A 17,629-nucleotide genomic window follows, 5' to 3' on the forward strand; every position below is an offset into this window, starting at 1 on the left:
CAAGGAATACAATGGCTGCTGGCATAGTGTGAGGCCATTGTCTCACTTGGGTTACAGCAGTTTCACCCACCACTGCTTTGGCACCATCAGTGCAAATGTAACCCTGTGAAAATAGCAAATAACATTTTAGAATCGTTCGAAATCATTTTCACCTTCTGAATCCTCAGCAGTTCACAGACCACACATCAAAACTGATGCACTACGATGGTTTTATACAGAGAATCCCATCACAGAACACAGGGACTAAAGCCTCATTTAGAGTCAAAGACAACTGCTCCATTTTCAAAACCAGGGGTGAACTGGACTGCAAGTGACACAAACCAAGAAATGACCCATGGGGAAGCCTAAGTGGTGGCCAGACGTGCTTACCAGGTTCGCCAGCTGATCAAGCACCTCATTGATTTGCTGGCTGTACACAAGCCCAATGTGCGACTTTCCCATTAGGCGCCTCACTTTCTTGCGGATGTCATTCTTATTTACCTGAAAAGCCAACACAGGACTCTTAACAAGGGATCTGCTCTCCTCTCGACTGAGGTAGAGAGAAGAAAATGTACAAGTGGGCTTCCCACCATCTGAGAGAAGTGGAATTCTGAAAGACCACATCACTGAACATGGGAGAAAACTTTCAACTGTGTATTCTGCCACCATGAGGGGAAGAAAAGTCCTGGCTCTGTCCCTAGGTAGCTTCTGCAGAAAAGTGGCTCTTAGAGCAGTTCTGGTTCCAGGGGACACTTTCTCCCTATCCCCACTCAATACCACAACATTCACCCCTACAAGGGCTCTAAAAACCCCCAAGGCTCTTCATAGTGTAATTCAGAAACAATGACTTAGAGTGGCAACACCAGACTGGGTAGCCAAGACATCTCTGAAGGTTAGGGATCACCATCCTTTCCCAGCCAGAGTCAACTGGTACCCTCCAAATTCCACAGAGTACAGTGCAACTTACACCAGGAAATGAAGCAAACCAAGAGGGGCTGGGGGCATTCTCTGCATTTGATCAACTGATCCCTTCACACTTAGGGAGGCTGGGGAGAACAGAAGGAGGAGAAACCCAGTGGCTCTTTCTCCAAAGAATTCTCTTCTACCCATCAACTCCAGACTTATGTTTCCCTTTCAGAGCAGAACTCTTCTACTTGGTAACATACTTCTTCCACAGCTATAAAACCAAGTACAACCAAATCAAGTTAAAATTTACTATTACTTTGTTAATGGGTGGCTCTTTTTATAACTATAGAAAATTCTGTAAGATACAGGGCTGTGCTGAAAAACAAATTCTGAGCATCGTTTCTTTTTTTTTTTTGAGATGGATTTTCGCTCTTGTTGCCCAGGCTGGAGTACAATAGTGCTATCTCAGCTCACTGCAACCTCCTTCTCTCAGGTTCAAGCGATTCTCCTGTCTCAGCCTCCCAAGTAGCTGGGATTAGAGGCATGAGCCACCATGCCCAGCTAACTTTTGTATTTTTAGTAGAGACAGGATTTCACCATATTGGTCAGGCTGGTCTCAAACTCCTGACCTCAGGTGATCTGCCCGCCTTGGCCTCCCAAAGTGCTCGGATTATAGGCATGAGCCACCACGCCTGGTCCTGGGCATCCTTTCTAAGGTTTTAAAATCTACTATTGTAAAAAAAAAATTAATTCATTGTATTTTGTGGGAAGCTCTATTGGCATCCTAAAACTACTTAGTAAAGGGAGACCATATAAATCTCAAAATAAACAAATAATGGCTGGGTGTGGTGGCTCCTGCCTGTAATCCCAGCACTTTGGGAGGCTGAGGCGGGTGGATCACTTGAGGTCAGAAGTACGAGAGACCAGCCTGGCCAACACTGTGAAACCCCGTCTCTACTAAAAATAGAAAAATTAGCCAGGCGTGGTGGCACATGCCTGTAATCCCAGCTACTTGGGAGGCTGAGGCAGGAGAATTGCTTGAACCCGGGAGGCAGAGGATGTGGTGAGCCAAGATCGCGTCACTGTACTCCAGCCTGGGTGACAGAGTGCGACTCTGTCTCAAAAAAAAATGAAAATAAAAAATAAAAAAATAAATAAATAAATAGTATGGAATCATCAGTTCTTGGTCGGGCGCAGTGGCTCATGCCTGTAATCCCAGAACTTCGGGAGGCCAAGGCGGGTGGACCACTTGAGGTCAGGAGTTTGAGACCAGTCTGGCCAACATGGTGAAACCCTGTCTCTACTAAAAATACAAAAACTAGCTGGGTATGGTGGTGTGTGCCTGTAATCGCAGCTACTTGGGAGGCTGAGGCACAAGAATCACTTGAACTGGGGAGGCGGAGGTTGCAGTGAGCTGAGATTGCACCACTGCACTCCTGCCTGGGCGACAGAGCAAGACTCCGTCTCAAAAAAAAAAAAAGAGAGAATCATCAGTTCTTTCTACAACACTCCTTAGTGAAACAGGCTGGCAGCTTCAGATAAATGGAACATTTGTAAGCCGGCAGAGAGGCCTCAGACTTTCAATCAAGAACACAGCCCTAAGTAAGATACCTTGATAGCTTCCCGGCTGCCCAAAATTGAGGCGACAGGAACAAGCCTTGCCCTTCTGAGATCAGCGGAGCTGGACAGAGCAAAATTGACATTACCTTCATCAGCAGCATGTAGGAGATGAGGTTGTGCAAAAGTGTGGCCAGCAAGCGATCTTCATCATCTTCCAGGCGCTTCCGGTCATGTTCTCCCAGGGACAGGTACCTAAGGAGAAGACCAAGCACAAGTCAGCCCTTAAGTGGGAGACCACAGAACTAACTGGGAGGAGGCTGAGTTTGCTGATTCCCAATGCTTTCCTAAGCCCCATACCTGTCGATCATTTCCTGAGGACCCTGGTCCATACCCATCCCTTCTCTCTCCAACATCACAGCATCTAAGAAGGCATCTTCCCAGAATTGCATTTGGTCCCATAAAGTAGAACGCTCTTTGCCTGCATAGAATAAAGGTTTCTTAGGGGGCCTATTTAACATTTAAGAATATAGCTGCCAAACAAAAATAAAGAGTAAAATCCAGATAAAATGGAATAATTACAAATTCCAGGGCAAAGGAAACACAATCTTTCTACCCCAGATCTAACATGCCTGCCACCAGCCCCAGATGCCTCCAAGTAAGGCCCAGTCCCTCCCAAGGAGGAGGGATGAACACAGCACACAAATAAATGTGGTTACTTATAGAAAAGGTCTCCATAGCAGCATCCTCTAACTGGTCCCACATGGATCCTTTGTCCCTTCCTGCCAATTTGAGAGCAGGAAGGACCATGGTAGCAAGAAAGGAAAGAAAGAAGACAGAAAGGCAGAGGCTGTTGATTAACACCAAAACCCAATCTTGTCCAGTTTTCACCCACTGCTTGTTCTGGACCCAGTAAGTCGCTTGCTTAAGGTATAGAACTGCTATCTAATGTTAGCATTAAGATCAGCAGAAAGACAACCAGCTACTTGTTCAGTGTGACCCTCTCCCCTGGCTGAGCCAGCTTTCTCCAGTGCAAAGGGCCTTCCCAACGTGTTTCTCACCTAGGAGTCCCTCATAGAGATAGACTCGCTGGCTCACATCTTCAGAAGTACGAATGGGGCTGCCTGCCAGCTTCTCCTTTACGCTTGGCTTCAAGCTGTGGGCTTTACCCTAGAGAGAAGAGGTGATAGGTCAGTGGCCAGAGGTAGCAATGAATAGAGGCAAAGGAAACCAAGCATTTCACTAAGAGGCCCTCACACCAGTCACCATCCATTAGCAACATAAACTCCAGTACCCCTGCTTCTGCAAGTCTGTTACTGCCTCCTAAACTATACAATGAAGTTTTCATTTTTGACTTATCTTTACTCCTTAGTCTCTGTAAGATTACTTTCTCTTTAAAGCAACAAAAACAACAATCAGACTAATTCTCTGTGTAGCAACATAACACAGCAGAAAGAACCCAGGGTTTGCCATCAGACTGACCAAAGTTCAGATCCGTGCCTCTTATTAGCTATGTGACCTTAGGTACAAAAATCAGCTTCTCTGAGCCTCATTTTCCTTATCTGTCAAAGGAAGGTTATAATACCTACCTCATAGGACTACTTTACAAGAATTAAATTTGAAGATACATATAAGGCACCTAACAGTGCCTAGCATGGCTAGTAACTGAGAAATGTTCATTTCTTCTTTCCTATCAACTCTTACTGACCCTAAAAAATATCACTAACTTCATCTGCTACTTCTGAGTAGATTTTCTATTCATTAAAAGATTTTCAGCTGGGTGTAGTGGCTCACGCCTGTAATCCCAATACTTTGGGAGGCCAAGGTGGTTGGGATCACCACGTCAGGAGATTGAGACCATCCTGGCTAACATGGTGAAACCCTGTCTCTACTAAAAATACAAAAAATCAGCCGGGCGTGGTGGCACGCACCTATAGTCCCAGCTACACGGGAGGCTAAGGCAAGAGAATCACTTGAACCCCGGAGGCGGAGGTTGCAGTGAGCCAAGATTGCACCACTGCAGTCCAGCTTGGGTGACAGAGCGAGACTCCATCTCAAAAAAAATAAAAAGAAAAAAAATGTTCAGCTAGATCAGAGGTAGGTAATATCATGCCATTTCACAACACATGAAATAGAGTAAGTAGAGAGGCAACTGATCAAAGGTTATTGGGTAAGACCTAATCAGTGTGACTAAATACCAGTCTCCTGGTTCACAGCCCAATAGTTTACTAAATGGATCACGTGACTTTATATAATTTATTTTTTATTAAAACAGCCTTGTTTGAGCAAAAAAATTTAGGTCACTACACTCAGCAGCTCTGTATAAAGAGCCCTTGCTCACCAGCACAGAACAAGTATGAATTTGTCCCAGAAAGATGCCAGAAAAGGTAACACACTGAAGCTGAATAGCTTCCTGCAAGACCGATACTCCATCATACCTATTTTAATATATTTGGAATTAAAACACAATGGAATAATTTTAAATACTCTTATTAAAGCAGCTCACTTTGGCCAGGCATGATAGCTCACATCTATAGTCCTGGCACTTTGGTAGGATGAAGCAGGAGGATCACTTAAGCCCAGAAGTTCAAGACCAGCCTGGGCAACATAGCAAGACCCTGTTTCTAAAAAAAAAAGAAAAAATGTATACAAATCTCAGCCAGGAGGGATGGTGCATGCCTGCAGTCCCAGCTACTTGGGAGGCTGAGGTGGGCGGATTGCTTGAGCCCAGAAGTTTGAGGGTGGAGTAAGCCATGACTGCACCCTGCACTGCAGCCTGGGCACCAGAGCAAGACCTTGTCTCAAAAGTAAATAAATACATAAGTATTTTTAAAAAGTAACAACAACAAAAAAAACAGCCTAGGGGAGTAACGTCAGCAAGATGGCCGAGCAGCCCCTATAGCACATCCCCCTCACAAAGAGAGGTAGAGTAATAAACAGCTATACTTTTAACAAAAATAACTGAGGGAGACTGTGGGGGTGCATCAGAAGGGTGACAGGAATGCTGATGAGCACAGAAACTCAGGATGGCCACATAGAGAACAGAGAGCAACATCAGGCCTCCCCCGCATCCCCCTTCCCCCATCTAGGATCAGCTGGGAACAAGGAGGAACTTCTCCCTACAGCAAGGAAGTAAGCAAGACAATTCTAGAAACTGCCAGCAGCACCTTGGACACCTACAGACTTCACCACTGGCTTCCCTACAGTCCTCTAGGCACTAAGCCCAGCTGAAGGAGCTGCCTGGAGTCCGTATAGCTGTGCTCCCTCCAGAGAAGGAGCCAATACTATGTGCCAGCCCCTGTGGCCTGTGCAGCTACTGTGCTACGCCATCTTGGAAGTGGAGCTACAGTTGGAGTGTGTTTTGCTCTGGGGACAGATGGCCACAGCTCCCCTTCATTCCTGAGGCTAAGCCACCAACAAACCACTCCAGCCTGATGTCTTGACAATCTAAGCCAAGCTGTGAGCAGCTATTACATGATTCCCCAAGGGGCCAAGTGGAGGCAGAGCCACTCCACCTACCCCTCCCCACTCCCCTTGGGCTGCAGCTGAAGCAGTACCCTATCCACTGGGAAAACAGTACTTAAGACTGCTCAGAACAATCAGGCCTCCCTGGTGCCTAAGGTGAAGAAGCAATCTGTATCCCAGGAAATGGTTTTGGCCACCCGGGGCAGTCATGCATCGTAGCACCTAACTTGAAGCAGCACCCTGCATTCCAGGGTTCAGGGATACTGTGCCTGGGTCACCCAGAACAGTCATGCCCACACTAGGCCTGTGCTAAAGCAGCACATTGTCCCCAGGGAAACTGGTGGCCGGCCAAGCTGAGCAGCTGCGCATTCCAGGGCTGAGCTGACCCTACCCCATGTCCCAGGAAACAGAGCAGTGGCTGAGCTGAGATACCTTGCCCTAGCCAAACAACTCCAGTACCCTGCTTCCCTGGAACTGGACTTGCCCCTAGAGTCTGAGCTGCTAAGATACCCTCTTCCTGGGAAGTGGAGTCATTGCTGTGCTGCTCCCTGACCCCCAGGGCCCAAATGACAGCTGTGCTCTGCCACGCTGGGGTATTCGCTGCCATTGCACTTGGCTTCACAGAGTCTGGGATACAGCCAAGCCCCACCATCCTGGAGTCTGGAGTCACTACTACATGGTGCCTCATTCCGTGGGACCTGAGCTGCCACTGAGCCCTATTGGCTCAGATCCCTGAATTGCAGCTGTACCCTGCTCCCTAGGCCCAAACCTCCGGAGCACCCCTTCTTCCACAGAGTAAGGCCAGTGCTATGGCCTATCCCCCAGTATTAGAATCACAGTTATGAGCCTGAGCTGCTAGCAGGTGCCTCAGATCCTGGCTCTGTGGGCAACCTACATCCAACCTTGCCACAGAGAGCAAATCTGCACCCCAATACCCAGGTGCCACAATAGGTTTGAGACCCTAAGCCTGGAACCCTGACTCCACAGCTACTCCATGCATCTGTACCTGGAACCCAGTGCCTCTGCAGCTGCTTGTAGGCCATGTCAGTCAGACCTGACACCAAGAGGGATTCTCTTGGCTGAGTCACTCCAGGGTGAGGAAAATGAGAATAGGACTCCAAAACTCCTTGACACCAAGGATATTAACAATATATACCACCACTGCCACTGCCACACTTCTATAGCCTAGGACTCTTGAGGCACCCAGTTATTGCTCATGTTGAATGCAGCTGAAGAAGCTACACCGAAAATATACCACTACATCTATCCAGAAACAGAGTTGCCATACCCTTCCCAACTGGCACACTAAAACCCAACTGCACGTGAAAGTCTTTCTCTATGAAAGCCACTCCAGAAAGTTTGGAAGAAGTGACTGTTCTGCCAGATGTGGGGTATCAACACAGAGACATAAGAAACATGAAAAAAACAAGGACATATGACTCCACCACAGGAACATAATAACTCTTTGGTAACAGACCCCAATGAAAAGGAAATCAATTAATTGCCAGAAAATAAATTAAAAGTAATGCTCTTAAGGAAATGCAATGAGATACAAGAAAATACAGATAGATGATTCAACAAAATCAGAAAAACAATTCATGATATGAATTAGAAATTCAACAAAGAGATAAAAATCATAACAAAAAACCAAACAGAAATCTTGCAGCTGAATAATTAAATGAATAAAGTTTAAAAAATACAATAGAGGGCCAGGCGTGGGGGCTCACGCCTGTAATCCCAACACTTTGGGAGGCGAGGTGGGTGGATCGCCTGAGGTTGGGAGCTCAAGGCCAGCCTAAGCAACGTGGAGAAACTCCATCCCTATTAAAAAATACAAAATTAGCCAGGCGTGGTGGCGCATGCCTATAATCCCAGCTACTTGGGAGACTGAGGCAGGAGAATTGCTTTAACCCAGGAGTCGGAGGTTGTGGTGAGCTGAGATAGTGCCATTGCACTCCAGCCTGGGCAACAAGAGCGAAACTCCATCTCAAGAAAAAAAAAGGAAAAAATACAATAGAGAACTACAACAGCAGACTTGATCAAGCAGAAGAATGACTGACTCTACATTTGAAGATAAGTCATTTGAAATTACTCAGTCAGAGGGAAAAAATAAGAATGGAAAATAGTCAAGAAGGTCTACAACACTCAGGGGATCTCATTAAGTAAACAAATATTCATATTATTGGATTTCCAAAGAGAGAAGGGGAAAGGCAGAAAAAACTTATTTAATGAAATAATAGCTGAAAACTTCCCAAGTCTGGGGAGAGAGATAGACAGCCAGATCCAGGAAGCTCAAAAGTCCCCAAATAGATTCAACCCAAAAAAGTCCTCTCTGGCCAGACGCAGTGGCTCACGCCTGTAATCCCAGCACTTTGGGAGGCCAAGGCGGGCAGATTATTTGAAGTCAGGAGTTCGAGATCAGCCTGACCAACACGGTGAAATCCTGTCTCTACTAAAAATACAAAAAAATTAGCCGAGCGTGGTGGTGCATGCCTGTAATCCCAGCTACTCAGGAAGCTGAGGCAGGAGAAAAGCTTGAACCCAAGAGGCGGAGGTTGCAGTGAGCTGAGATCACACTACTGCACTCCAGCCTGGGTGACAAAGCGAGACTGTCTCAAAAAAAAAAAAAAAAAAAGTCCTCTCCAAGGTACATTAATTACAGTCAAATTGTCAAAAGTCAAAGAGAGAATTCTAAAAACAGCCAGAGAAGGCTGGGTGCGGTGGCTCACGCCTGTAATCCCAGCACTTTGGGAGGCCGAGGCGGGCAGATCACAAGGTCAGGAGATCGAGACCATCCTGGCTAACATGGTGAAACCCCGTCTCTACTAAAAATACAAAAAAATTAGCCGGGCATGGTGGTGGGCACCTGTAGTCCTAGCTACTCAGGAGGCTGAGGTAGGAGAATGGTGTGAACCTGGGAGGCGGAACTTGCAGTGAGCCGAGATGGCACCACTGTACTCCAGCCTGGGTGACAGAGCGAGACACCGTCTCAAAAAAAAAAAAAAAAAACAGCAAAAGGAGTGTTAAGTCAATTTAAGGGAATCCCTATGAAAATAACAGATTTCTCTGCAGAAACTTTACATACCAGTAGAGAATGGGATGATATGTTCAAAGCACTGCAAGAAAAAGATTTTCAGTCAAGAATACTATACCCAGCAAAGCTGTGCTTCAGAAGTGAAGGATAAACTAAGTCTTTCCCAGACAAGAAAAAAAATGAGGAAGTCATCACACCCTTATCAAGACATGCTCAAGGGAGTCCTACATCTGGAAGTAAAAAGATGACAATTACTACCATGAAAATACACAAAAGTATGAAATCCACTGGTAGAACAGACATACAAAGGAGAAAAAGAAAAGAATCAAACATTATCTCTACAGAAAACCACCAAACCATAATGATAAATAAGAGAGGAAGAAAGAAACAAAGGACATACAAAATAATCAGAAAACAACAAAACAACAGGAGTAAGTCCACACCATCAATAACAACCTTGAATGTAAATAGATTAAATTCCCTCACTTAAAAGAGATAGACTGGCTGAATGGATTAAAAAAAAAAAAAAAACTTGACCTAACTATATGCTGCCTACAAGAAACTCATTTCACTAGTAAAGACACACACAGACTGAAAGTGAAGGGATGGAGAAAGATATTTCACACAAATAGAAACCAAAAGCAAGCAAGAGTAGCTATATCAGATAAAACAGACTTTATGTCAAAAACTAAAAAGAGGCTGAGCACGGTGGCTCACGCCTGTAATCCCGGCACTCTGGGAGGCCGAAGTGGGTGGATCATAAGGTCAGGAGTTTGAGACCAGCCTGGCCAATATGGTGAAACCCTGTCTCTATTAAAAATACAAAAATTAGCCGGGCGTGGCTGCAGGCACCTGTAGTCCCAGCTACTTGGGAGGCTGAGGCAGAAGAATCGCTTGAACCCAGGAGGCGGAGGTTGCAGTAAGTGGAGATCGCACCACTGCACTCCAGCCTGGGCGACAGAGTGAGACTGTCTCAGAAAAAAAAAAAAAACCTAAAAAGAGACAAAGAAAGTAATTATGTAATAACAAAGGGATCACTTCAACAAGAGGATATAACAATTGCAAATATATATGCATTCAACACAGAACAGCTATATAAAGCAAGTATTATTAGATCTAAAGGGAGAGATACACACCAATACAATAACAGTTGGGGACTTCAATACCCCACTCTCAGCATTGGACAGATCATCTAGACAGAAAATCAACACAGAAACACTGGATTTAAACTGCATTTTACATTTAGATTGCATTTTAGACCAAATGGACCTAACAGACATTTACAGAACATTCCATCCAACAGCTGTAGAATACACATTCTTTTCATCAACATCCAGAACATTCTCTAGGACAGACCACATATTAGGCCACAAAATAAGTATAATGAGAAATTTAAGAAAACTGAAATCACAGCAAGTATCTTTTCAGACCACAAGGGAACACTGTGCTCTGAAAATTAGAAATAAATAACAAGAAACTTTTAAAATCATACAAATAAATGGGAATTAAACAATATGCTCCTGAGTGACCAATGGGTCAACAGAGAAATTAAGAAGGAAATTTAAAAATTTCTTCACACAAATGAACATAAAAACACAGCGTACCAAAACCTATGGGATACACCAAAAGCAGTATTAAGAAAGAAGCTTATAGCAATAAACGTCTACATCAAAAAAGTAGGAAGATTTCAAATCAACTTAATGACGCAGCTCAAAGAATTGTGAAAGCAAGAACAAACCAAACCCAAAATTAGCAGAAATAATCAAGATCAGAGCAGAAATAAAACTGGGACTTAAAAAAATAGGCCGGGCATGGTGGCTCATGCCTATAATCCCAGCATTTTGGGAGGCTGAGATGGGTGGATCACCTGAGGCCAGGAGTTTGAGACCAGCCTGGCCAACATGGCAAAACCCCATCTCTACTAAAAATACAAAAAAAAAGTTAGCCGGTTGTGGTGGTGGGCACCTGTAATCTCATCTACTTAGGAGGCTGAGGCAGAAGAATCACTTGAACCTGGGAGGTGGAGATTGCAGTGAGCCAAGATTGCACCACTGCACTCCAGCCTGGGCAACAAGAGCAAAACTCCATCTCAAAATAAATAAATTAATAACCAACAAAATGAAAAGTTCATCTTTTTAAAGATAAACAAAATCCACAAACCATTAGAGCTAGACTAACCAAAAAAAAAAAGAGAGAGTGAAAAGACCTCCATCAAAAAAACACCAAAAACAAAAAAGTAAACATTACAACTGACATCACAGAAAAACAAAAAATCATTGGAGACTATAACTATATGCCAACAAATTAGAAACGGATACATTCTCAGACATATACAACCTACCAAGATTTAACCAAGAAACAGAAACCTGAACAGTCCAATTTCAAGTAATGAGATTGAATCTGTAATAAAAAGCTTCCCATCACAGGGCACAATGGTTCACGCATAATCCCAGCACTTTGGGAGGCTGAGGCGGGCAGATCACTTGAGGCCTGGAGTTCAAGACTAGCCTGGCCAACATGGTGAAACTCTGTCTCTACTAAAAATACAAAAATTAGCCATGCATGGTGGTGAATACCTGTAATCCCAGCTACTCAAGAGGCTGAGGTATGAGAATTGCTTGAACCTGGGAGGCAGAGGTTGCAGTGAGCCAACATCACACCATTGCACTCCAGCCTGAGCAACAGAGCGAGACTCTGTCTCAAAGAAAAAAAGCCAGGCGCAGTGGCTCATGCCTGTAATCCCAGCACTTTGGGAGGCTGAGGGGGGGCGGATCACTTGAGGTCAGGAGTTCGAGACCACCCTGGCCAACATGGTGAAACCCTGTCTCTACTAAAAATACAAAAATTAGCCAGGTGTGGTGGTGGGCGCCTGTAATCCCAGCTACTTGGGAGGCTGAGGCAGGAGAACTGCTTGAACCCGGGAGGCGGAGGTAGCAGTGAGCCGAGATTGCACAACTGCACTCCAGCGTGGGCAACAGAGCAACACTCCATCTCAAAAAAAAAAAAAAGAAAAAAGAAAAGAAAGCCTCAGGACCCAATAGCTTCAATGCAGAATTCTAAAAACATTTAAAGAAGAACGAATACCAAATACAAAAGTATTTGATAAAAGTCAACATTCCTTCATGATAAAAGCTCTCAACAAGTTAGGTACAGAGTGAACATACCTCAAAACAATAAAAGTCATATATGACAAACCCACAACCAACATCATACTGAATGGGGAAAAGATGAAAGTTTTTCCTCTACAATCTGTAACAAGACAAGGATGTCTACTTCCACCACTTTTATTCAACTAGAAGTGCTAATCAAAGCAATTAGGCCAGAGAAAGAAATAAAGGGCATCCAACTTGGACAGAAGGAAGTCAAACTGTCCCTAAAAGCAGGCTGGGTGTTGTGGTTCACACCTGTTAATCCTAGCACTTTGGGTGGCCAAGGCGGGTGGATTGCTTGAGCCCAGGAGTTCTAGACCAGCCTGGGCAACATGGCAACACCTTGTCTCTACAAAGAATACAAAAATCAGCTGGGCATGGTGGTGCATGCCTGTAGTCCCAGCTACACAGGAGACTGAAATGGAAGGACTGCTTGAGCCTGGGAGGTGGAGGTTGCAGTGAGCTGATACTGCACCACTGCACTACTCCAGCCTGGTTCTATCTTAAAAAAAAAAAAAAGCCCTAAAATCTCCACCAGAAAACTCAGAACTAATAAGTGAATTCAATAAAGTTGCAGGATACAAAATCAACATATAAAAATCAGTAGTGTGTCTATATACCAACAATAAAATAGCAGAAAAAGAAATCAAGAAGGCAATCTCATTTACAATAGCCACAAGTTAATGCCCTAAGAATAAATTCTTAGGAGAAATTTATCTTTTATGAAGGAGGTAAAAGATCTCCATGAGGAAAAATAGAAAACACTGATGTAAGAAAAAGTATAGGGAAAAAATGGAAAGATATACCATGTTCATGGATTGGAAGAATACTGTGAAAATGACCATACTACCAAAAGTGATCTACAGATTCAATGCAATCCCTACCAAAATACCAATGGTATTCTTCACAGAAATAGAAAAAACAATCCTAAAATTCATATGGAACCACAAAAGACCCCAGATAGCCAAAACAATCCTGGGCAAAAAGGAATCACACTACTAGACTTCAAAATATAAGACAAAGCTATAGTAACCATAACTGCACGCTACTGGCATAAAAAACAGATCCATAGACCAATGGAACAGAATAGAGCACCCAGAAAGAAATCCATATATTTATAGCCAACTGTTTTTTTGACAAAGGAACCAAGAATATTCACTGGGGATAGAGACAGTCTCTTCAATAAATGGTGCTCGGAAAACTTGATATCCATTATTCAGAAAAATAAAACTAGACCCCTAGCTCTCACCATATACAAAAATCAACCCAAAATGGATTAAAGACTTAACTGTAAGACCCAAAACTATAAAACTACTGAAGAAAATGTAGCAGAAATGCTTCAGGACATTGGTCTGGGCAAAAAGTTTATGGAGACCTCAAAAGTACAGGCAACAAAAGCAAAAGCAAAAACAGGATTCTATTAAACTAAAAAGCTTCTACACAACAAAGGACATGATGAAATGAGTGAAGAGACAGTCTGCAAAATGGGAGAAAATATTTACAAACTATTCATCTGACAAGGGATTAATAGCCAGAATATACAAGAAAGAAAAAACAGCAAAAAAACACAAATAATCTATTTAAAAATGGGCAAATAAGGTGAATAGATATCTATCAAAAGAAGACATACAAATGGCTAACAGGTGTTTTGGAATAATGGGCCTCTATAAAGGCCTTGAAGCCGGCCGGGCGCGGTGGCTCACGCTTGTAATCCCAGCACTTTGGGAGGCCGAGGCGGGCAGATCACGAGGTCAGGAGATCGAGACCACAGTGAAACCCCGTCTCTACTAAAAATACAAAAAATTAGCCGGGCGTGGTGGCGGGCGCCTGTAGTCCCAGCTACTCGGAGAGGCTGAGGCAGGAGAATGGCGTGAACCCGGGAGGCAGAGCTTGCAGTGAGCCGAGATTGCGCCACTGCACTCCAGCCTGGGTGACAGAGCGAGACTCCGTCTCAAAAAAAAAAAAAAAAGGCCTTGAAGCCAAACTGCTGTAGACCGTTCTCACTACCGCTTCCATTTATGAGAAACTGATGGTTGCTATCTTCACAGTTATGCGGCTGAAGAGTACAAGCAAGCACTGAGATGTCTTATAGTGAAAAGTTCAGAAGATGCTCAAGGTGGAGGATTTTCTTCTAAGCGAAGAGAAGTAATTTTCCTATTACTCTGGCTCCTTCCACCACAAATGTCATCCTTATTGGCTTGAAAAGCATCTAAAGGTAAACAGGAAGTATAGCAGGCTAGCACTGTTGCCAACTTAATTTTTATGATCCATGGTTAGATTTTGGGGTGAAGGTTGAACTAATATGTAAAGAAGGCCAGGCGCAGTGGCTCACGCCTGTAATCCCAGCACTTTGGGAGGCCGAAGTGGGCAGATCATGAGGTCAGGAGATTGAGACCATCCTGGCTAACACGGTGAAACCCTGTCTCTCCTAAAAATACAAAAAATTAGCCGGGCGTGGTGGCGGGCGCCTGTAGTCCCAGCTACTTGGGAGGCTGAGGAAGGAGAATGGTGTGAACCTGGGAGGTGGAGATTGCAGTGAGCTGAGATCGCGCCACTGCACTCCAGCCTGGGCAACACAGCAAGATTCTGTCTCAAAAAAAAAAAAAAAAGAAAGAAAAAAAAGAAAAGAAAATAAAACATTATTGAAAACCCCTGGCGTGGCACGGTGGCTCACACCTGTAATCCCAGCACTTTGGGAGGCCGAGGTGAGCAGATCACAAAATCAGGAGATTGAGACCATCCTGGCTAACATGGTGAAACCCCGTCTCCACTAAAAATACAAAAAAATTAGCTGGGCGTGGTGGCAGGCACCCGTAGTCCCAGCTACTCAGGAGGCTGAGACAGGAGAATGGTGTGAACCCGGGAGGCGGGGCTTGCCGTGAGCCGAGATTGCGCCACTGCACTCCAGCATGGGTGACAGAGCAAGACTCCATCTCAAAAGAAAAAAAAAAAAAGAAAACCCCTAATAAACTGTCAGCACAAAAGAAAAATCCATCACTCAATCAGCCAATCAGTCTGTTCAGACTCAGAGAGAGTTAAGCCCCATTAACTTGAGTAGCCTCTCAGTCCTATTCCCAATCTTCACTCTGGGAGGTCACTGACTCTATTAAAAACACACATACAGAAGGCTCTGGGGGTGGGAATGATAACCAGTTTTAAATAGTTGGTTTCATTTAAATTTTATCTTCCTTTCTCCCCATAGGCCTTAAAGATAAGGACCTATGCGTATAAGCTCTTGTAGAGAACATCCATTCTCATCTCTGTTTAATAAAGTAGCAAGTCTATCAGTATTTTAACACAGCCTATAGAGGCACATACACATTAAAAAGCAGAGGCTGGGCACAGTGGCTCATGCCACTTTAAGAGGCCAAGGCAGGAGGCTCACTTAACCCAGGAGTTTGAGACTGGCCTAGACAACAGAGGGAAACCTCGTCTCTACAAAAAACTAAAAAACTAGCCAGGCGGCCGGGCGCGGTGGCTCACGCTTGTAATCCCAGCACTTTGGGAGGCCGAGGCGGGTGGATCACGAGGTCAGAAGATCGAGACCACGGTGAAACCCCGTCTCTACTAAAAATACAAAAAATTAGCCGGGCGTGGTGGCGGGCGCCTGTAGTCCCAGCTACTCGGAGAGGCTGAGGCAGGAGAATGGCGTGAACCCGGGAGGCGGAGCTTGCAGTGAGCCGAGATTGCGCCACTGCACTCCAGCCTGGGCGACAGAGCGAGACTCTGTCTCAAAAAAAAAAAAAAACTAGCCAGGCATGGTGGTGTATGCCTGTAGTCCCAGCTATTTGGGAGGCTGAGGTGGGAGGATCACTTGAGCCTGACAGGTCAAAGCTGCAGTGAGCAGTGATTGTGCCCCTACACTCCAGCCTGGGCAACAGAGTGAGATCCTGTGTATAAAAAAAAAAAAAAAAAAAAAAAAAAAAGCCAGCTGTCTAAGGCAAGGACTAAAAAGAATTCATCTCCTTCCAGCTGATCACGGGCTTACTGTGTGATCTAGGGAAGTTCGTTCTTCCTAAGGCGTTGTTCCCCTCACCTGTTAGAAGAGACCACTCACAGCAATATAGTGGATCACAAACTTCTTGAGTAGGAACCATGCCTTTTTCATCCCTGTTTCTTCAGCGCAAAATCTGGCACTTAGTAAATCACTTCATGGATGTTTATTAATGAATGAAAACTTCAAATAACTGTTAGGAATATACTAAAATAAAATGCGATTTTATTTATAAATAGAGCAGTGACCAAACTAAAACTGGATAGCCCATAGAAATAGGCAGACTGGTACTAAATGACAGCTGCAATTGTCCTGACATTGCCACAAAGGTATTGCTTTGCCTGTGTTAAACCTGGGGGTTAATACTACATACGATTCAAAGCCCTTATCTGACTGGGCAGGGAGCCTAACTCATCAATGATTCAGGAGAGGGTTCTAAAAGCCCCAGATCATGAGTCAAATGACTCTGAACAAAGCCTTAAGAAATGTTTTCCTTCAAGCCAAATATAAGAGGATTACCTCTTCCTTATTTAACCTTTACCTCTTTTTTTTTTTTTTTTTTTTTGAGACGGAGTCTCGCTCTGTCGCCCAGGCTGGAGTGCAGTGGCGCTATCTCGGCTCACTGCAAGCTCCGCCTCCCGGGTTCACGCCATTCTCCTGCCTCAGCCTCTCTGAGTAGCTGGGACTACAGGCGCCCGCCACTACGCCCGGCTAATTTTTTGTATTTTTAGTAGAGACGGGGTTTCACCGTGGTCTCGATCTCCTGACCTCGTGATCCACCCGCCTCGGCCTCCCAAAGTGCTGGGATTACAAGCGTGAGCCACCGCGCCCGGCCACCTTTACCTCTTTAGTGTCTCTTCACTTTCATTCTTTTCTAGCCTGCTTCCCTCCCCCATTAAAGAAATGGTTTTCTTTTGTTAATAAACAAAGCTTACAAAGATGGTGCTTGTGGCAGAGTTGGTCTCAATTTCACTATCAGACAAAGTGCCCCGAGAGCTTGCCAGGTGAACACTGCCCTCGCCACCTGGTCCATCACCTGCATTGCTGCTCAAGTCACTGTCAGCTCCAAGGGTCTCTCCAGAGCTATTACTCACCTGGAAAGGAAAAAAGGTAGTAAGAGACAGTCCCCAGGGATGGGCCCCAGAAATGCCAAGCTGTTAGAGCTCCCTGCCACCATAAAAAAGTATTAAATTTCAAAGGTGTGTCAGAGAGCTTCTGGAAGTACCTTCTTTATAAGATGAGAAGCTCTGGGTGAATTTCGTGTACACACACCTATGATGGTAATACATCTCCACCATGAGAACCATGCTGACCTGAGACTCAGAGCAGCCTCCAAAGAGAAAGTAGCACCCTTTCCCAAAGGGGAAATCCACACCCCACCCACCAAGATGCCAGTGTGGTGTTCCCCTACCACGGTGCTAACTTCAGAATCCTGACTTGAGCTGCGGATCATAACAGCTGGATTCACGCCAATGACAGAGTCTTGATCAGTCCTCTGAAACAAGACACACGAACATTAGGGGAGGTGTCCAATCTCCTCTCAGT

General features: G+C 44.7%; 1 protein-coding gene across 50 annotated transcripts in view; it reads right to left on the bottom strand.

The window, feature by feature from the left end:
* The window catches only part of MADD (MAP kinase activating death domain), a 62,436-nt gene that overhangs the window by 18,107 nt on the left and 26,700 nt on the right, over window positions 1-17,629 (bottom strand). For 15 of the 50 annotated variants that reach the window (XR_009215557.1, XM_058446450.1, XM_058446464.1 and 12 more), the window contains 7 exons: window positions 17,496-17,579; window positions 17,020-17,178; window positions 3,504-3,612; window positions 3,162-3,224; window positions 2,803-2,923; window positions 2,592-2,697; window positions 370-480 (listed from right to left, as the gene is read on the bottom strand). Coding sequence is in view for 49 of the 50 variants with exons in the window: in XM_058446450.1 (XP_058302433.1) it covers window positions 370-480; window positions 2,592-2,697; window positions 2,803-2,923; window positions 3,162-3,224; window positions 3,504-3,612; window positions 17,020-17,178; window positions 17,496-17,579 (753 nt within the window). In the remaining variant the exon portion in view is untranslated. The remainder of the gene's footprint in view (window positions 1-369; window positions 481-2,591; window positions 2,698-2,802; window positions 2,924-3,161; window positions 3,225-3,503; window positions 3,613-17,019; window positions 17,179-17,495; window positions 17,580-17,629) is intronic. The other 35 variants (XM_032165986.2, XM_032165994.2, XM_032166005.2 and 32 more) reach the window with 5 other exon arrangements.

This window comes from Hylobates moloch, unplaced genomic scaffold (genome assembly GCF_009828535.3).
Source record: "Hylobates moloch isolate HMO894 unplaced genomic scaffold, HMol_V3 SCAFFOLD_11, whole genome shotgun sequence".
Classification (NCBI taxonomy): Eukaryota; Metazoa; Chordata; class Mammalia; order Primates; family Hylobatidae; genus Hylobates; species Hylobates moloch.